The sequence below is a fragment of the Dryobates pubescens genome, chromosome 9, assembly GCF_014839835.1.
Source record: "Dryobates pubescens isolate bDryPub1 chromosome 9, bDryPub1.pri, whole genome shotgun sequence".
NCBI lineage: Eukaryota > Metazoa > Chordata > Aves > Piciformes > Picidae > Dryobates > Dryobates pubescens.
This window is the reverse complement of record NC_071620.1, coordinates 27,286,703-27,307,785: the sequence shown is the minus strand read 5'-3', so window position 1 is coordinate 27,307,785 and position 21,083 is coordinate 27,286,703. Positions and strand designations below refer to the sequence as shown.

Sequence of the window (21,083 nt, the reverse complement as noted above, 5' to 3'; positions counted from 1 at the left end):
TTTCTGATCAGCTAGGAAAGGCACGCGTCCTGTGCAAAAGAATTCTCCATTGGAAGCTAACCATGATGATTTGGATTGGAGTTTAGCTCCTATGTAGACAAAGCTGTCTCTTGCATTTTAGAAGTAAAATTCTGTCAAGCAAATACAGAAAGTCTGAAGCCAGTTGGACAGGAGCTCATCCAAGTTAAAGTATTATAAAACCCCTTTTGCACAGAGCCCACTCTACCACCTACCCTGGAAGTGCTGTCTGTGGGATGCAGAGTAGATACTTGAGGCTTAAAAACCCTCTCCTAATTCTTTTGATCTGAAGGAGACTGGAGGGAGACCATGAGTAAGAAAAGAGAACAGGTTCAGCATATGAGAAATCCCTGGAAGACATTAGGTTGCAAAGGTCTGAAGAGCAGGAGGACCTTGGTGCACCTTAGGCAGTTGGCAGTAAAGTGCTCTGCTTTCAACAGAGCTGAGCTGGAGTGGATGAGGTGCTCAAAAAGAGACATTACCTGTTGTGGGCTGTGTGGAAAAGAAGCCATCCAGCCACCTTGAAGCAAGCAAGCTCAGTCACTGGTTCAGTCCCTTACTCAAGCTGATTAGATAACAGCAAACTACTTGGATAAAGAAACCGATTACATGTGTGCTGTAGAATGATCGTTCAGCAATCAAAAATGTGTAAATCAGGCATTCTCTTTCCTTAGGGTGTGCAGAATGACTCTCAGATAATGGCTGAAACCCTCAATAAGCATAAGGACTTGCTGCCTAACTTCAGAGGCTGTGAAAAGTATGTGTACTTGCAGTCAGAGATAAATGCCCTATTTCAAAAACTGGAAAATATTAATGGTGTTTCTGCTGGCTACTTAGACAGGTAAGAAATTTGAGCTAATAGCAATAAATCATTCACTTTCTTCCTTAATTCTTAGTCCATAAAACTGCCTTTTGTTATTAGCAGTGTAAAATAACACTTTTTTTCCCCTACAAGTGGTGTAGAAACACCTATGTGACTTTTCTTCTCTTTTCTGAAAATGTAAGGAAAAAAATGGAAAGTGAGAATCATGAGTATCAGTGGAATTTCTTCTGTATTGTCTGTTCTCTTTACCTAATTGTCTGTTCTTTCACTAAAGGGAGAATCATGAGTATCACTGGAATTTTGTCTGTATTGTCAGTTCTCTTTAGTTAATGATCTGCTGTTAATTAGAAATAACAGTCCATAATGATTTGTCTTGTGTTACTGATTTTTAGCTTGAACTCTCTGAGGTGTCTGCTCCAGATGATTCTACAAACAGAAGATGTGATCAGAGTCTTTGAAGTCAGGCTGTCTGAGGAGGAGACTGTTCCCTTGGATCTTGATAAAGTAGAGGCTTATCGGGCTTGTCTGAAGGTGAGAGGCCAAGACCCAAGGACATGGCAGGGCAAAATTCATAGGTGCCAGCACTGATCTGTTTGTTGAACTGAGTGAAACAACATGGAGATGGAAGTGCTGATCCTCCTGTATTTAATGACATAGATATACAATGCTTTTGCAAATGGTTGGAAGGAATTTATGAGTTACTATTACTTCCATTCCCTGGCTGTTGCTGCCCTCACAGCAGAGTCAGAGGCATGACTTTCTGTACCCATTTCTGTACAAAATTATCTGCTTGTGTTTATTATCACTTAGGAAGCTAGATCTGAAGGCAATGCCTCCTTGTTAATCCCCCTTGTTATCATCTAGTTGTAACAAGTAAATCTGGTTATTATTGAATGTCCTGGTTATGCTATAGAGGCCATTTCCGTCCTTACAGTGAGAACTATTCATCCTGTGCAAGGAGAGAAGGCAAACTGAGGACAAAATTGGCTTGCTGAACCAGTCTTGATCTGGCATTGAGCTGGTCCTTTTCTGCACTGAATGCCTTTGGGAGAACAGGAACTCTTTCATTCATTCCTATTCTCAGGTGTAGTAGGGAAAAAGTGTGTAGGTGGCACAAATGGAGGACAAGCAGGTTACTTTGCTTTTTTACCATGCAAAATGAGAGCTGCAGTTCAGTTGCTGGGAGTTCTTAGCTGGTGTGAATTTGATACACACATGAAAAAGCTACCTTGATCCTGTGATTTTTTTAGACAAGGCCTAAAAACTGCCAATCCCAGTGTTTGGTTCCACAGCTGATGCAAGTGCAGTCTATACCTCAATAAAATTTTCTGGTCAGTTTTCTAGGAACAAGCAAGGCAGGGTGTTCCCTTTTGATTTTCTGGGTTTGTTTTTATGGTAACTGCTCTCCACAATTCTCAGAAACTGAAATTTTGTCTACAGATAGCACAGCAGAAGGCTTTGGTTTAGCAAATTAAGAGTGAGTCCAACGTAACATACATTTGTAAGTCAAACTTTGTTTACCAAAGGAGTGTTTCACTTCAAATATGTCCGGCTGCCGTCAGTGTACCTTGCTGAATTAGAAACAAAATCTTTCGATCCCAACACATTGTGCAAGCTGCTGGTGGTTAAATTTGAGTATCCTCTCAAGTATAAAATCTATAACAGGATTTTATTCTTTCTCCAGAAAATGAAAGCAGACCTAAACATGAAGAAGTCACTCCTGAATACCCTGGAAAATGAGCTGCAGAAAACACTTCAGATTCACTCACAATCTTGCCAGTCGTATACCTTGTATGACATGGACATTGGGAAGTTCTGTGACAAAGTTACCCAGCTCATAGACCGCTGGCAGAGAGCTGATAAGCAGATAGATAACAGGTTTGCTCATATTTCTAAGTAGCTTCTTCCTTATTGCTGTTGCTGCTAAGATCTTAACAACGTAAAAACTGCTTTGCACTAATCATCACTTCCAGAGGACAAATGGTGGCTTCAGGGCAATAAAACCAGAACAACTGTGAATATGTTCAACATACTTTACAAAGGACTGTGTAAGATGGAGCAGGAAAATGTAGTTACTCATGTAAACCTACGTGCTAAGGAGTTGTTTTCATTGTATTATTTATTCTGGCTAATTTTCGTGGATTAAGACGTTCCAGACAGCATTTTCCCCCTCAAACAAAGCAAACTTAATCCTGACTACCCTGTATGTGAGGGTTAAAAAAGTAACACTTAAGAATCCATTTTTAAAATCCCAAATGTTTTGGGGTTTTTTTCTAATGCTTTATAGACCTGAAGGCATATTCTGATTGGTTTCAGGCCAGGGGAAGGATGGGGCCATAATTTGGTTTGGTTTTACTGCAAGCCAAAATCTAGTCCTGTGAATAAAAATTGACTAGTTGCTGGTTGCACTGAGGAAAATGAAGTCAGTGAACGTGATTCCTGTCACTGCAAGGTTTTATCCATCCCTCAGCTGATAGGACAGGCTAACTTCTGTGTATTGCAGAGGCACTGAAACCTGCATCTGGGTTATTAGTAACCAGTACAATTCTCATTTAACTGAAGCTTTTGTTCAGAATCTCCTCTTTCAGAGCTACCTGTGGTTTTACCTTGTCTATTACTGTGTCTTATTTTTGGAAAATGTGTAGAGAGATAGATAATGCACTTTCCATTTTAATAGTTTTCCCTTTTTTTCCCTGTAGATCATGGGATTTAGAAAGGCAAATCAAACAGCTGAAAACTTACCAAGATCTCTACCACGCTCTGTGCAAATGGATGACGGATGCCAAGCGCAGGCAGGATGCTATCGAGTCCATGAAGCTGTGTGACTGCAACGCCATCATGAGATACCTCCATGATCAGAAGGTGTGCAGCCCTCGAGTGACTGTCTGCAATTACTTGGATTTAAGTTGTTTTGCTTTTCAGAAAATATCAGTATCAATGCAGTCTACAATACTGTGACCCATTTGGAATAACGAGCATGCAAGCTACCAAAATACACCATGTGTGTAGAAGGCAGGAGAGAGGAAATATTGTCCTCGTTACTTTCTGTCAGTACTGCTACAGGTTGTGACTGAGACCCCTACATGATTGCTGACACTTGTATACAGCAGCTTTGAATTAAGGGACTCTGTGTGATGGTGCAAATTATAGGACAAATTCTAGCACAAAAATTACATGGTTGCAGAATAGTGGGGGTTGGAAGGGACCTCTGGAGATTTTCAAGTCCAGCCTCCCTGGTAAAGCAGGGTCACCCAAAGCAGGTTGCCCAGGATCACAATGTTCAGGCGAGTTTGGAATCTCTCTAGAGCAGCCTACTCTGGCACCCTCGAAGCGAAGAAATTTGTTGTCAGGTTTAGGCAAAACCTCCTGCATTGTGCTCATTGCCCCTTGTCCAAGCCAATCCTTCCCACCTTTTAGCTATTGATCAGCATTGAGAAGATCCTCTCTGGGTCTTCTCTTTTTCACATTAAAGAGGCCTAGGTCTCTCATCTTCTTGTGACAGAGATGCTTCTGTTCCTTCAGCATCTTTGTAGTCCTCCATTGGACTCTCCCGAGAACTGGCTCCAGTACTCCAAATGTGGCCTTGCTATGGCAGAATAGAAGGGGAGGAAAACCTCCCTCAGCCTGCTGGCCACACTATTCTTAATGCACTGCAGGACACCACTGGCCTTCTTGGCCATAAGTGCGCATTTCTGTCTGACAGTGATCTTCTTGTCCACCAGCACTCCCAGATTTTATTCCCCAGGGCTGCTTTCCAGCACATCAGCCCTAATCTCTTCTCTGCAAACTTGCTGAGGGTACACCCCATCCCTTCATCCTGATGGTTGCTACAGGTCTTTTCAGGTCTCACCTTCTGGGGTCGCAGTGGTCTCAAAATGCAGGTGCACTCTGATGGAGAAGGAAATACTGGTAAATCATGAGAGAGTGCTTCACAGCTCACTATTTTCTCAACAGAACTTACACAGTGAAATCTGTGGGAAGCGAGACAAAGTTGAGGAGCTTCTCAAGCATGCAGATCAGTGCTCGGCTGCAATTAAGGTACTTGGATTTCAGTATTTTTATGGAGTGTGGTTTTTCATGGTCAGGCTCATCCCATATCCCTGCTCTGCTGGCAGGGTAAATGTTGGCTCCACGTGTGGGTGTTGGAGGGGCAAAACACTCATGTGCACAAAATACAGCAAAAGCGATTAGTGCCCTTGACACCTGAAGACTACAGGGTGATGTGAGAGATATCAATGAGAGCTTCTTTTCAGGAGAATCAAAGCTTCCATCTAGCCAGACCAAGTTTTCCAATTCACAAAAATAAAGGAGTGGAGAACAAGTTGGTAGCTTAAGAATTCAGTCTCATTAGGTACTCGGAGGACCTAATGCTTTAGGCCTCCTGGTTTAGGAGTCAAGACAAATGCAGATCAGCAGGAGAAATGATGTGCAATAGCCATGAAACCCAAGAACATACACAAGGAGTGGTTTCACAGTCTCGTGGTTTTATGTCACCTCTATATATATGCTTCCTCCAACTCGATATTTCTGTGACAAAGATCTTGCTATATATGTGGTGTGGTCTATGTGATAGGAAAAATGTGCAGAAACAATTATTTCTGGTGAATTTTTTGTTGATAAGTTACTCCCATGAATCTTTTTTGCCTCTGGGTAGCCCTCAACCAATAGAAACTTTCTCCCTTTGTTATTCTTGTCCATGGGTCTTCATAGTACTTGAATGAGTGTAGGGTAGAGGGTAAGCTATACATGGCCAGGGATATAGAAAGGAAAATGTAGTAGTTTATTATGAACCAACAAGAACAACCCCAAAACTTGATTTGTATTTTGGGAAATGCAGATTTCCAGAGAATTCTATGACAGTTGCTAAATGGATATTACCTTCCCCAATTGTTTTACAGGATTATGAACTGCAAGTTGCTTCCTACAGTTCTGGATTAGAGACCTTGCTCAACATACCTATCAAGAAGAGCGTGGTTCAGTCTCCTGCAGTGCTGATTCTACAAGAGGTATCCTCTTTCCTCCCCATCAGTCTTTTGAATACTTATTTGTTCTGAGTCATATCCAGCCATATCCTAATAATTAGCATTCTCACTGCTAATGTGTGCTGAGCACGTAAGCATGAGGAATTAGTCCAGAATAGTTGCTGTAGTGTAAAATCATAGTTGTGCTCATTTAGACAGTAGATTAGCCCCGAGGAATGTACCTTGTTTGTATTGCATACATACTGTGAGAAAGTAAGACTTGTGCCCCAAGTGGTTTAGTCACTTACAACCTGGGAATTAACCACAATGAAAAGTTTTAACTTGAGTTGCTTGTGACTGTCAGACAGGAAGAGCGTGATGAACCAGGGGGTAAAGCCTTGGATGTAAGATCACATCAGCTGTGAGGGGGGAATAATCTGGAAGAAGAGGGTGTGGGTTTGATTTGAAGGGAGAATTTTTCTGTTTGTGGTTCCCTGAAAGACACGTGCATTTGTGAGAAAGGGAGTCTGCTTTTCACTTTGTCAAGTTTTCTCAAGCAGATTGGAATCCTTTAAGTGGTTTAAGACATAGATGTCTTCATAGCTAGCTCTGTAGTAAAAGCTGCTGACAGTTCTCTTTCTTTCCAAGGCTAGCGAGGCTCAGACTCGCTACATAGAGCTTCTCACACGATCAGGAGATTATTACCGATTCTTAAGTGAAATGTTGAAGAGCATGGAGGACTTGAAGGTAACCTGACTCTTGTTTTCTTCTGAATTTATCTCAGGTTAACAAGGTATCACTGATCAAAGATTTTCTGTTTAAATACAGTTCAAAATGGTCTACAAAACTAATTCCCGAGTTAAGTAGTATGCCGTGAAAGAACAGACAGAATGGTGGGGGTGGAAAGGGACTTCCAGATCATCTAGTCCCAACCTTCTGCTAAAGCAAGGTCACCCAGAGCAGGCTGCCCAGGTTCACAATGTCCAGGCAGGTTTGGAATCTCTCCAGAGGAGATTCCACAATATCTCTGGGCAGCCTGCTCCTGTGCTCCTGGCACCCTCATAGAAAAGTTTTTCTTCATGTGTAGGTGGAACCTCTTGTGTTCCTATTTGTGCCCACTGCCCCTTGTCCTGTCACTGAGTGCCACTGAAAAGAGTACAGCTGCATCCTTTTGATGCCCACCCTGTAGATACTGATTGGTCTTGCTAAGATCCAATCTGTCTTCTCTTATCCGGGCTAAACAGCCCCACATCTCTCAGCTTCTCCTTATCAGAGAGATGGTCCTTCAGTCCCCTCAGCATTTTTGTAACCTCTGCTGGATTCTCTCTGGTAGTTCCTTGCCTCTCTTGAATGCGGGAGACCGGAACTGGACACAATATTCCCGATGTGGGAAGTATAATCTAAGCAGTTTCATGCATTTTTTTGTCAGAATTCAGTGTCTTGCAGAGTTACCTTTATGGTCAGGTGTGAGCTGGAGGACATTAGCCTTCTTGGTAAATAGGAGGTGCTCATCAAAGCACGCAGAGGTCTTTCTCTGCCTGTCACGCACTTGACCTTGGTGAGAGTGCAGGTAGTGCTAAAACCTTACCCCTCATGACTAAGGGGACATAATTAATTTCAGGCCATATCTAAAGTGTTTCAAATGGAGTAATCCTGATTTGATACATCTCAGTGGAAACAGAGGCCTATTGAAAGGGTCACATGTATGGAATATGAATCCCCTGTCTGAAAATCGTGGAGGTTCTAAGGAAGGCTCTTTAATGCTAGTTAACATCAGGTTTTGCTATTGCATCTCCATCCCCTCAAGTATAATTTTCCTCCTGAAAGTCATTACATTGATTTCTGATAAGGTTCATTGTGAATCAGTAAGGATTATAGAATTAGTGTCAATGACACGAAACAAATAAAAGGTTTTTAAGCAGAGAAAAAGGATACTTTTAGTTGTCAGTGTCACAAATGTGTTTTGTATTGTATGTGATGGTCTTGAAACAGTTGTCACAATGATTCATGTGTATTTGTTTGTTTGTTTTTCTGCTGTCCTTTTGCAGATGAAAAACACCAAAATTGAACTCCTGGAAGAAGAACTCAGACTTGCCAGGGATTCAAATTCAGAGACAAGCAACAAACACAAATTCTTGGAGCAAAATCTGCAAAAGTACCAGATAGACATTTCTCAGCTCAAGGCAAAGCTGATGAGTTTGGAGGAGATGAAAAGACAAGCTGAAATGGATGGCAATTCTGCTAAGCAAAACCTGGACAAATGCTATGCTCAAATCAAGGATCTAAATGACAGAATAACCAGGCTGACTTATGAGACTGAAGATGAGAAAAGGAAAAGGAAGTTGCTGGAGGACAGATATGAGCAACAGAAGAATGACTATGACCAGCTGCAGAAAACCAGACAAAACGAGAAAGACAGCCTTGGCTGGCAAAAGCTAGAGTCTGAGAAGGTCATCAAGGAGAAGGAGTACGAGATAGAAAGATTAAGGGTTCTTCTGCAGGACGAAGGAACACGGAAGAGGGAGTATGAAAATGAGCTGGCTAAGGTAAGAAACCAGTTTAGCGAGGAGATGAGTAATTTAAAGAACAAGTATGAAACAGAAATAAATATTAAGAAGACCACAATCCAGCAGATCGCTGCACAGAAAGATGATGATGCAAAAGGCCTCAGAGCCCAGGTTGACAGACTGACAAGAGAAAACAGAGACCTCAAGGATGAGATTGTGAGGCTGAATGATGCCGTTCTGCAGACCACAGATCAGCGGAGGAGAGCAGAAGAAGATGCTCTTCAGCAAAAGGCTTGCAGTTCTGAGGTGTCTCAGCAAAAGCATCAGCTGGAGCTGGAGCTGAAACAGATCATTCAGCTTCGTGGTGAAGACAACTCAAGATACAAGCAGGCTCTTGAGGAGGCTGCCTCAACCATTCAGGATAAAACTAAGGAGCTGGAAAGGCTGAAGCTTCAGCTTCAGGAAGAAGCTAAAAGCCGATGGGAGCTTGAAAATGAACTGGCTAAGGTAAGGAACAGTTATGATGAGGAAATTATTAGTTTAAAGAACAAATACGAAACAGAGATTAATATCACAAAGACCACGATTCATCAGGTCACCATGCAAAAGGAGGAGGACACCAATAACTATAGAACACAGCTTGATAATGCCATGAGAGAAAACAGGAATTTGTGTGAAGAAATTAGGAGGCTGAAGAACACAATAAGTCAGACAACAGATAATCTACGGAAAATAGAGGAGAATGCTCAGCAACAGAAGGCAGCTGGCTCGGAGCTTTCTCAGAAGAAACAGCAGCTGGAGATTGAGCTAAAACAAGTTATTCAGAGGCACTCTGATGAAAGCATGCGCTACAAACAGTCACTTGATGATGCTTCTAAGACCATTAAGGAAAGAAACAAAGAGATTGAAAGGCTGAGAAAGTTGTTGGATGTAGAAACAAGTCAAAGAAAAGAACTAGAGGATGAGAACAGTCAGTTAAAGAGAGTCCAGTTTGACCTGCAAAAAGCAAACACGAGTGCAACTGAGACCATTAACAAGCTGAGGATCCAAGAGCAGGAACTGGCCAGACTGAAAATTGACTATGAAAGAGTCTCACAAGAGAAAAAAGGCAAGGATCAAGAAAGTGCAAAGTTCCAGAGCACTGTAAAAGACTTGCAGATCCAGAAGCATAAGCTGGAGGAGGAACTTTGCAGGCAGAATAAAAATGCAATGGAGGAGGCATCCAGGAGGAAGAAACTGGAGGAGGAAATAGAAGGCATGAGGAGATCTCTCAGAGAGCAATCAGTTAAAATAACTAATCTCACACAGCAGATAGAGGAAGTCTCTATTGTAAAGAAGAGGAATGAAGATGACCTTAGGCACCAAAGAGAGGTGTTAGATGGCCATGTGAGAGAGAAGCAGAGGTACATGGAGGAGATAAGAAAATACACCTCTGATCTCGAGGCTTTGCGCCGTCAGTTGGTCCAAGAACAGGAGCAATTCAAGCAGGCTCACCTACGATGCGAGCACTTGCAGAAATCCTCTGAAGAAAAGAGCAAAAACCTGAATGAGTGCAAAATAGAGATCGAAAGGCTTCAGTCTCTCACCGAGAACCTAACCAAGGAGCACTTGTTACTGGAGGAAGAGCTGCGAAATGTTAGATTGGAGTACGATGACCTCAGGATGGTCAGAAGTGAAGTTGATGAGAAAAATACTGCCATTGCTGAATTAAAGAATCAGCTTCAGATGAGCAGCAAGCAAACCCTGGAGCTTCAGGGCTTGATAAATGATTTACAGAAAGAAAGGGAAAAATTGAGACAGGAAATTGAAAAATTCCAAAAGCAAGCTCTAGAGGTATTCACACATATCTTGATCCCAGCTTTATTGTTTCTCAGATATAGAATTAATGGCAATGTCCATTTGTGTCAACCTAATTCACACTTTGCTGTTTAAGTTCACCACACTCGTGACTAACATCCCCTTAAAGGCACTTCCCCTTGTTCATTTTTAAACAAATGGCAAGATTTGCCCACTTTTCTTTGCCTTTTGACTCCCTGTGAGCTGTGCTAGGGAGCCATAAGCTGCCTTCTTGTCTAGCTGAGCCTTGCCCCTGGAGGAACACTGGGTCTATTCCAATCTCCACCCAACCAGGGGAAGATAAGAGTCCATGGAATACCACTGGACTTTAGCTGGGTGCCTCTCCAGGCTGTTTCAACCAGGATGAGTTAAAGCATCAATCCTTTGAGGCAGACCCAAGTGCTGTCACAAAGTAAACCTGTTAAAAACCCCAGAACTAACAAGCTGTCAACATGCTTCTTGTCTGGGTAAGGTGGTGACTGCTAGTGAGGATTAAAGATCATACTGTCAGCTGTACCTAAGGTACTTCAAGCCTCCATTTCATTGGCTTTTTGGGGGATTTATGTTGGGAGTCACGAAGGGCACATGCACATTTTACTACTGGCCTTATTTCTGGAAGCAACAGCATAAAGATGTCAAAACTCTTCACGTTTCATTCTTCTGCCTAGTTTCTTGTCCAGAGAGCTACAGGTTACATATATACATGGGAGCACTGGTGAAAATGTTTCCTTGCTCTTTCTTATACTTGCCCTTCGTATTTTTTTTCTCATTTTCATTCCCAGCTGTTTTTTCCCTTTTATTATTCTTTATTTTGAAAATCCTAATCCTGGTTTTGAAAAGATACTAACATTTAGGGTTACCTGACAGCTATGCATATTTATATGCACATATATATATATACATAAATATAAATTTAGTTTACTATAGACTGCATACAAATGTGCATGCCTGTAGGTTATATCAGAAGACACTGAATGACTTAAAATGTAAAGCAACACAGGTAAAATTGTTGAGAGTAACATGTGCAACTAATAGGAAAGTGAAAACTAAGTCATCTGTTTCCTTGTTATCCCTGTATGTCCAGCCTTTAACTGATCCAAATTCACCCAGGTAGCGCTATGGCAGTGTACACGTGCTGAGCATCAGACTCTTCATGGGTTTGAACACTCTGTCTATGTGTAAGTGTCCTATAAGAGGCATAGCATATTAAATCATCAGAAAATCAAGGCTGTGGGTAACAGAATGGAGTCTCTAGTCATACTCGAGACACTGTCAGTGAGGGGACAGCATACCTTCACTGGTTGATGTGTACCCATGGTCTTGCATAAGGCTCTGCTGCCACTGGAATGTTTTGGAGTGGCAGCTTGCTGCAGGTTAAATGGCAGGCTGGAGAGTATTGTAAGTGGAGAGCATAATTAATCAGCATGAACTCTAACTATCTTCTCTTGGTTTATTTCTTCTCTAAACCAGGCATCCAATAGGATTCAAGAATCCAAAACTCAGTATAATCACATTATGCAAGAAAGAGAAACCCTGCTGATAAAAATGAGTGCTCTGGAGCAAGACAAAGCCAGGCTGCAGAGGTTAGAAGAGGAGCTGAACCGTTTGAAAGTCACCCTAGAATCAGAGTCTCGTGTGAAGCAACGACTGGAAAGTGAGAAGCAGCAAATCCTAAATGACCTCAATCAGTGGAAGAGCCAGCACTCCCGGACAGAGGAATCCATAAGGAAGATCCAGTGTGAGAGAGAGAAGAGTGAGAGGGAGAAGAACTCCCTGAGGACTGAGATTGAAAGGCTGCAGATGGAGATCAAACGGATTGAAGAGAGATACCGGTGCAGACTGGAAGAGACTGCTGTCAAGAATCAGTCAGAGCTGGAGTCTGAGCGTCTGAGGCTGCAGAGAGAGATTGAGAAGCTCAAGCAACGCCCTTATGGGTCCCACAGGTCCACACAGACTGAGGAAGACTTCTGTCTTGATGCCTCCAAGTTGCTATTCAGTGGATTGCGGAAGAAGGTTACAGCAATGCAGCTATATGAATGTCAGCTGATAGACAAACTCACCCTGGACAAACTGCTGAAGGGGCAGAGGTCAGTGGAAGAAGTTGCAGCTGACATTGAGCCCTACCTGAAAGGGGCAGGTGCTATTGCAGGGGTGTCTCTTTCACCCAGACAGAAGTACTCTTTTGTTGAGGCCAAACGCAATCAACTGCTTACAGCAGAAAATGCAGTCCTGCTCTTAGAAGCCCAGGCAGCAACAGGAGGTGTGATAGACCCACACCGAAATGAGATTTTAACTGTGGACAGTGCTATCGCCAGAGACTTGATTGACTTTGATGACAGAGAACAAATCTACACTGCAGAAAAGGCTATTACAGGATTTAAAGATCCTTTCTCGGGAAAAACTGTGCCAGTATCTGAAGCCATCAAGAAGAATTTGGTTGACAGAGAGACTGGGATTCGTCTGCTTGAAGCCCAGCTGGCTGTAGGAGGGATTGTTGATCCTGTCAACAGTGTTTTCCTACCCAAAGATGTAGCTTTATCTCGTGGCTTGATTGACAAAGACCTGTACAGGCTTCTATACAACTGCCAAGGTGCCACAAAGAACTTCATTGATCCCACCACCAAAAAGGCAGTCACTTACATGCAGCTGAAGGAGAAATGCAGGATTGAACCACACACTGGTCTGCTTCTCCTCCCAGTGCAGAAGAGAAGCATGTCATTCCAAGGGATCAGGCAGCCCGTCTCAGCAGATGCACTGCTTGAGGCTGGAATTATCAAGGAATCGACAAGGAATGACTTGGAAAGAGGTGCAATTACAGTGGAAGAAGTGAGCGAGAGAATTATTGATTTCCTTCAGGGCTCTAGCTGTATTGCAGGCATCTACAATGAGGCCACTAAAGAGAAGCTTGGCATTTACCAGGCTATGAAAATTGGTTTGGTTAGACCAGGGACAGCCCTTGAACTCCTAGAAGCCCAGGCAGCCACGGGCTTCATAGTGGATCCTGTCAGCAATGTAAGACTGCCTGTTGAGGAAGCTTACAAAAGAGGCCTTGTAGGAATTGAATTTAAAGAGAAGCTTCTGTCTGCTGAAAGAGCTGTCACTGGGTACAAAGACCCAGAAACTGGAAACATAATTTCTCTGTTTCAAGCAATGAACAAAGAGCTCATAGAGCGAGGCCATGGCATTCGCTTGCTGGAAGCCCAGATTGCTACTGGAGGAATCATTGACCCCAAAGAGAGCTACCGACTGCCAGTAGAGACGGCCTACAAGCGTGGCTACTTCAATGAAGAGCTCAACCAGATCCTTAGCGATCCAAGTGATGACACCAAAGGCTTCTTTGATCCCAACACAGAGGAGAACTTGACCTACTTGCAGCTGAAAGAAAGGTGCATCAAGGATGAAGCCACAGGGCTCTGCCTTCTCCCCCTGAGAGAGAAGAAGAAGGCAGTGCACACCTCGCAGAAGAACACCCTTAGGAAGCGCCGGGTTGTCATCGTAGATCCAGAGACAAACAGGGAGATGTCCGTGCAGGAGGCATACAGCAAAGGCCTCATTGATTTTGACACCTATACAGAACTAGCTGAGCAGGAGTGCGAGTGGGAAGAAATAACTATCACAGGATCAGATGGCAGCAGCAGAGTAGTCCTTGTGGACAGAAAAACAGGTAGCCAGTATGACATCCAGGATGCTATTGATAAAGGTCTGGTGGAGAGGAAGTTCTTTGAGCAGTACCGTTCTGGCAGCTTAAGCCTGACGCAGTTCGCAGACATGATCTCCTGCCGTAACGGCACCGACGAGGTGTTCCGGCATGAGTCGGTGACTCGGTCTCCCACCGTGCTGAGTGTCAGGAGTTCTTCTTCACTGATCAGGAGCGGCTCTTTCTCCGAGACCCCAGATGAGTGCAGTCCTATTGCAGCCATATTCGACACAGAAAACTTGGAGAAAATCTCCATTTCGGAAGCTATACAGCGGGGCATTGTGGATAGCATCACTGGGCAACGGTTGCTTGAAGCCCAGGCCTGCACAGGGGGCATAATATGCCCGACTACAGGCCAGAGGCTTTCCCTTCAGGAAGCCACCAGTCAAGGCATCATCGATCAGGATATGGCAACACGTCTCAAACCAGCCCAGAAGGCCTTCATAGGGTTCGAAGGCATAAAGGGTGGACGCAAGAGGATGTCAGCAGCTGAAGCAGTAAAGGAAAAATGGTTGCCTTATGAGGCTGGGCAGAGGTTCCTGGAATTCCAGTATCTCACTGGAGGTCTTGTGGACCCAGATGTACGTGGAAGAATAAGCACTGAAGAAGCCATTAGGAATGGATTGATTGATGGTCGTGCTGCCCAGAAATTGCAAGATACTAACAGCTATCCCAAAATTCTAACTTGCCCCAAGACCAAACTGAAAATATCCTACAAAGATGCAATGAATCGGTCAATGGTGGAAGACATCACTGGGCTGAAGCTCCTAGAAGCAGCCTCTGTGTCTTCTAAAGGCATCTCCAGTCCCTACAACGTCTCCTCAGCACCCGGCTCTCGCTCTGGCTCTCGCTCTGGCTCACGTTCAGGCTCCCGCAGCGGGTCCAGGAGGGGAAGTTTTGATGCATCAGCAAGCTCTTCCTATTCTTACTCATACTCAACCTTCAGCAGTGGGTCTATTGGGCGCTAATAAGTGGGGGAGTGTATCTACATTTTAATATCATTTAGATTATTCTACTTCCCCGTTCCTAAAACCACAAAGAAACCCAAACCCTTAAGGTTTTTTTTCTGGATGTGTTCAGCTTCTGAACAAGCTGTAAAATGCCTGAACACAAATTCATGGAATATAGGTTAGGGGATGCAGAAAGTCCTGCTTGTGAATTTTGGTTCCCATTTCCTTTTAATGTTTGGATTTTAGTTGGTGTCTGTACATTTTAAATAGTCTGTCTTGTACCTTCTCCTTTTATCTGTCAACCAGATAACTGTTAACTGAGGTTTGAAGTCTTGCAGTAATTGTCTTCCCACCTATTTTTTTCAGTCTGCTATTATGAAGAAAAAAACCAACTAAGAATAGGGACAGAAAGTGCCTTTAATATTGGTTTACAACCTAACCCTATAACGATGCAGAGCTCTGTCTTCCAGATGTTCTACTTCCCTCTGTTGGACTACCCACTTTATTAAGTATAACCTGGTGAATATAAAGGGCTATTACTAAGCTGGGCTTTTCTCTTGCTGTCCCCCATATATATTTTCTACTGTTTTGCTTCATTTTCATGTAACAGCAAAAAAACCCAAAATCTTAACAGCACCATGTGAGCTACTGTGGGCAATAAACTTTTTGAAGTTTGAAGGTACTTGTTGTGTCTTTGTTTAAATATAGCAATGGGCATTCTTGAAGGTACAGATTAGAGAAAGAAGTATTTTAAGAAGTAGCAAATAGAAGTTTTGATATGCAAAGTGCGCAGGCATCTTATTTTTCATGATGCTGATCCATTGCTGGAAAACTGGCAGAAAAGGACCTGGGGTGGGGGGCACTGGTTGACATTTGGCTGAAATGAGCCAATGTGTGCCAAGAAGGCCAACAGCATCCTGCCCTATACCAGCAACAGTGTGAGTAGCAGGACAAGGGTACTGATTGTCCCCTGTATTTGGTACTGGTGAGGCTACACTTCATATACTGGGTTCAGTTTTGCACCCCTCACTCCCAAGAAGTACACTGAGGTGCTGGAGTGTATCCAAAGAAGGGCAACAAAGCTTGTGAAGGGTCTGGAGAACAAGTCCTTTAAGGAGCAGTTGAGGGAACTAGAATTGTTTAGACTGCAAAAAAGGAGGTTGAGATGAGACCTTGTTCTCTACAACTACCTGAAAGGAGGTTGTAGCCAGGTGGGTGTTGGTCTCTTCTCCCAAGTAACAAGTGATAGGACAAGAGGAAATGCCCTCAAGTTGCACAAGGGAAGGTTTAGGTTGGACATTAGGAACACTTTCTTTCCTAAAACAGTTGTCAAACCCTGGAACAGGCTGCTCAGGGCAGCATCATTAACAGGACATCATAAACTGGAACACATGAGGTTCCACCTGAAGATGAGGAAAAAACCTCTTTTCTGTGAGAGTGACAGAGCACTGGCTTGGGCTGCCCAGAGAGGCTGTGGAGTCTCCTCTGGAGAGATTCCAAACCTGTGTGGACATTGCAATCTTGGGAAACTTGCTCTAGGTGAACCTGCCTTAGTAGAGTGGTTGGGATCTCCAGAGGTACTTTCTGGCAGCACTTTTAATTACTTGCAGGAAGAATTTCTTTCAACTGCTGGGAAATTATACCAAGAGTTCTGTCATTAAAGCTCTGTACTATGGATTGTCTAAATCTGCACTAAATTCTAAGGGATCATCTTGCTAAAAACATAGTGCCCACACAGAGGTATCTGCACTGTGTGGCAAATAGGACAGCACAGTCTTGATGTATCAAAAAAACCCCTCTGCTCTGGCTGAGGAATGTTAATGGAATCATGGGACTACTTCAGTTGGAGCTGAGGTTGTTCAGCCTGGAGAAGAGGAGGCTCCGGGGAGACCTAATAGCAGCCTTCCAGTACCTGAAGTGGGCCTACAGGAAGGATGGAGAGAGACTGTTTACAAAGGCCTGTAGTGATAGGATGAGGAGCATTGGCTTCAGACTAGAGAAGAGTAGATTTAGATTGGATGTTAGCAGCAAGTTCTTTACTGTGAGGGTGGTAGAACACTGGAAGAGGTTGCCCAGGGAGGAGGTTGGAGCCCCATCCCTGGAGATACTCAAAGTGAAGCTCAACAGGGCTCTCAGAAACCTGGTCTAGCTGAGGATGCTCCTGCTGACCACAGGGGGGTTTGGACTAGATGATTTTTGGAGGTCCCTTCCAACCCAGACCATTCTATGCTTCTCAGACTGACTCCTGCTTCATTTCAAAAGTTCCTCTGTAACACCTTGATTATTCTTTTTTCCAGATGATACCTGCCTTCCTGTTTCACATGATCAGTTGTGGGTTGATACATGTTTTTCTCTTTAACACAAATTGTGGGCAAATGCTCTGGTTTTGCATGTCCAATCTGGCACACACATTTAATAGCCTCACCTTTTCACCCTAGCAGATGCTGTTAGCCAGGCCATTTGCTAAGGAAAGACTATAAAAACACCCCACAAAAGAGACCTTGTAAAGCCTTCTAGTCTAACCTCATACTCAAAACATGTTCAACATACAACTCAAATCAGATTCCTAAGGCTTTTTTCCAGTAGTGTCTTGGAAACCTTGAGAGCAGGAGATTATATAATTTCTCAGGAAAACCACTTTCAGTTCATTATCCTGAACATTTTTTCCTTTTATCTGTTTGGAATCTGCCCTGTAAGAATTCAAGACCCTTGTTTTTCAGCAGTGCACCTCAGTAAAGAGCTTGGCTCTGTCTTCCTAACAACTTCCTTGTAGGAGTTGGATGGCTACTGGCAGTTCACCTCTTCTCCAGGCTATACAAGCACAGATCTATCATTTTTGTCACACAGGGCCCATGTTTCAGCACCCAACCATATCTTGTGGGCCTTCCAATGGACACACACAAGTTTGTCAATGCTTTCGCTGTACTGGAGGACTCAAAACTAGGTGCAGTGCTTCGAACATGGTCTTGTGGGAGTTGAGCAAAGGCAAGTGATCACTTCCTAATGACATTATTCCCAATAATACAACACAGTTGGCCTTCTTTTCTGTCAGAGACCACTGCTGACTCATATTTTGCCTGATGTGCACTAGGACAAGGAGGGCCTTTTCAGTGGATCTGAACTCAAATCAATCCATCACTACACTGTACCAATGTAAGGAGTATGTCTGTGTAGTACTATGTATTCACCCACCTTCAAAAGGTTCTTTTCAGCTCATTCTGTTATCCTAGCCACACCCATCCTATGTATGGTTATCCTGTTCTATGCTCATGTGAGTGGCAGCCCTGCCCTTGAGTGCATAGAATGCATATCCAGCTTGTTCTCCACATTCTGGGCAGCATTACTGTTTGCTACTAGAGGTGGTACTATGGCACTTCAGCATCCTCCTTCTCCCACAGCCCTCCAACAGTATCACATAAGGCTTAGCAGCTTTACAGGTCCATGCACTGTGATAAGACACCAGAGAACAGTAGATACCTGAGCTATACACCAAGAGTGGTTGCTATAAAGGCTAAAGTTGATTCAAAAAGTCACCTAGCCTGAACACGACCAAAAAAGGGGAGTAGTAGGACTTGGGGGAGCTACAAAGCTCCAAGGCACCCTGGCAGCAGCTGTGGGCTAGAGTATTGAGAGCTTATCAGGGACTGCAGACAGGGAGGACAGAGACAGGCTGCTTCTTAAAAAGAGGAAGGTGTAACAACAGTAGATAATGGCAGAGTATGGCAGGCATACTGTACTAGAAAATTATGCTTCTGAACAGTCACAGAAACCTGTGGAATATGCTGTGTGTCAGCTGACTTCCAGTCTGATCAAGGCTGACTTGTTTTGGGAATCTATTCCATGCCAGTGGCATCACAAAGAGAGGATGTTCCTAATATGTTTAATTTACCAGTATAAATGTAGACCATATGTTTGCTCTTTCCTACTCCCCTTTCCCACAACCACACTGTGCAAGCAGATCAAGATACATGTTTTTCCTCAAACATTCTCTGAAACTGATTGTCAAAGGAGAGCAAATTCAGACTTACACGTATGGCAAGCCAGTGGGAAGTCACATTGAAAGAAAAAGACTGTAAACCGAATGTTTGGAAAGAAGCACAATATAACATACTTTCGTTTAGAGTACAAACAATACAGCAGTGAGACTGCTTACTTCTTTCAAATACTTTATTTATATATTATCAACATCTAAATTCAGTAAACAGAAAATACAGTTTTCTTGCAAAGGCAGACCATTTTATGCAAGTCCACAAGTGGAAACAGGAAGGCTCTTATTGCAATCTGAACTACAAGCCCCATGATACAGTACTCAAGCCAGCACTTTCATTTTAAAGCTAACATAACATCAGCATGTTATTGAGTACTAAACAGATTCAATTGGCTAAACCCATGGCAGACATATGTCACCTGCTCACACCTCCTCTAGGGATATTTGGGAAGCAGTCTAGCAATCAGAGCTGATGAGCAGTGGACTTTCCATTTCACAGGAGAAGCCCAATTTCTGTATTTTCAGTATCACAGTACATTAGAAGTGACCTCAAGAGATCATCAGCCCAACCCCCCTGCCAAAGGAGGATCACTTAGGGTAGTCCACACAGAAATGCATCCAGGTGGGTTTTGAAAAATCTCCAGAGAAGGAGACCTCCCCAGGCAGCCTGTTCCAGTGCTCCAGCACCCTCACTGTCAAGAAGTTTCTCCTCATGTTGAGGTGAAATCTTCCATATTCAGGCTTGAACCCGTTGTTCCTTGTCTTATTACTGTGCACCACCAAGAAGAGCTCGGCCCCCTCCACTTGCCACCCACCCCTCAGATATTAATACAAATTCATGAGATCCCCTCTCAGTCTTCTCTTCAAGACTACACAGCCCCAGGGATCTCAGTCTCTCTTCACAGGGGAGGTGTTCGAGTCCCCTAATCATCCTCATGGCCCTCAGTTGACTTCTCTCCAGCAGTTCTCTGCCTTTCTTGAACTGGGGAGCCCAAAACTGGATGCAGTATTCCAGGTGTGGTCTCACCAGGGCAAAGTAGAGACATAGAAGAACTTCCCTAGACCTGCTGACCACACTTTTCTTGATGCACCCCAAGATACCACTGGCTCTCTTGGCCACAAGGGCACATTGTTGTTCCATGGAGAACTCCACCAGCACTCCAAGGTCTTTCTCCATGGAGCTGCTTTCCAGAAGGCCAGACCCTAACCTGTACTGGTGCACGTCATTATTCCTCCCCAGATGCAGGATCCTGCACTTGTCTTTACTGAACTTCATGAGGTTTGCCTGCACCCAGCTCTCCAGCCTGTCCCAATCTTGTTGGATGGAAGTCATGCACGAGCACCAGGGCACTTGATCTTGAGATTACTTCAAGCTGCCCACAGAAGGCCTAATCAGTAGCTTCTTCCCGATTCAGTGGTCTGCAGTAAATGCCCACAACAATATCATCCATGTTTGTATATCCCTTTACTCTGACCTATAAGCCTTCAATGCTTTTATCATCTCCCCCTGGGTTAAGTTCAATGCATTCTAGTTGCTTATTCACACAGAGAGCAGCTCCACCACCTTGCCTCATCAGTCTGTCCTTCCTGAAAAGTACATAGTCATCCATAACCACATTCCAGTCTGGTCATAGGAGCTGTCCCAATAGGTCTCTAATTGCAACAAGATCATAGCCCTGCAACTGCACCCAGATCTCCAGTTCCTCCTGCTTATATCTCATGCTTCCTCTGTTGGTATACAGACACTTCAGAGACTTAGCAGAGGAGTACCTGTTACCATTGTGGTTGTCACATAATCCACCATTCCCTACAGCCCCTGGGATAGCTGTGGAGCTGGTACCCTGACTCACAATTGTCCCAGGAATGTCCTCAGTGAGCCTGGTTTTCCCCTCTTCCCCCTTCAAAATTAAAGTCCTATCAATCAGCCCTGCCAGTTCTTGCCCCAGGATCCTTTTTCCTCTTAGAGACAAGCATTCTCTATCTATAGTCAGCAGGCCTGGGGTCTTGTAGAGGAGCCCATGATCAAAGAACCCAAAATCCTGCAGCCGCCACCAATCCTGGAGCCAGGCATTAATCTGCTGGAGGTTAGATTAGGAAGCACTTCCTCACAGAAAGGCTGAGGCACTGGAATGGACTGCCCAGGGAGGTGGTGGAGCCAGTGTCCCTGGAGGTCTTTTAAGAAAAAAAATCAGATGTGGCACTTGTTGGCATGGTTTAGCTGATGTTGTGGTGTTAGGTCACAGGCTGGACTTGATGCTCTTGGAGGTCTTTTCCAGCGTCAATAAGTCTGTAATATTTCAAAC

General features: G+C 43.8%; 1 protein-coding gene across 3 annotated transcripts in view; it reads left to right on the top strand.

The window, feature by feature from the left end:
- DSP (desmoplakin) overlaps positions 1-15,174 on the top strand; it is a 42,190-nt gene extending 27,016 nt beyond the window's left edge. Inside the window, exons 16-24 of one of the 3 annotated variants that reach the window (XM_054164070.1) lie at positions 693-859; positions 1,234-1,372; positions 2,526-2,719; positions 3,541-3,703; positions 4,796-4,879; positions 5,740-5,847; positions 6,451-6,549; positions 7,851-8,348; positions 11,616-15,174. In XM_054164070.1, the coding sequence (XP_054020045.1) occupies positions 693-859; positions 1,234-1,372; positions 2,526-2,719; positions 3,541-3,703; positions 4,796-4,879; positions 5,740-5,847; positions 6,451-6,549; positions 7,851-8,348; positions 11,616-14,810 (4,647 nt within the window). In that variant the 3' untranslated portion in view covers positions 14,811-15,174. Of the gene's footprint in view, positions 1-692; positions 860-1,233; positions 1,373-2,525; positions 2,720-3,540; positions 3,704-4,795; positions 4,880-5,739; positions 5,848-6,450; positions 6,550-7,850; positions 10,143-11,615 lie in introns of all 3 variants that reach the window. The other 2 variants (XM_054164069.1, XM_054164068.1) reach the window with 2 other exon arrangements.
- Positions 15,175-21,083: the final 5,909 nt, after the last annotated feature.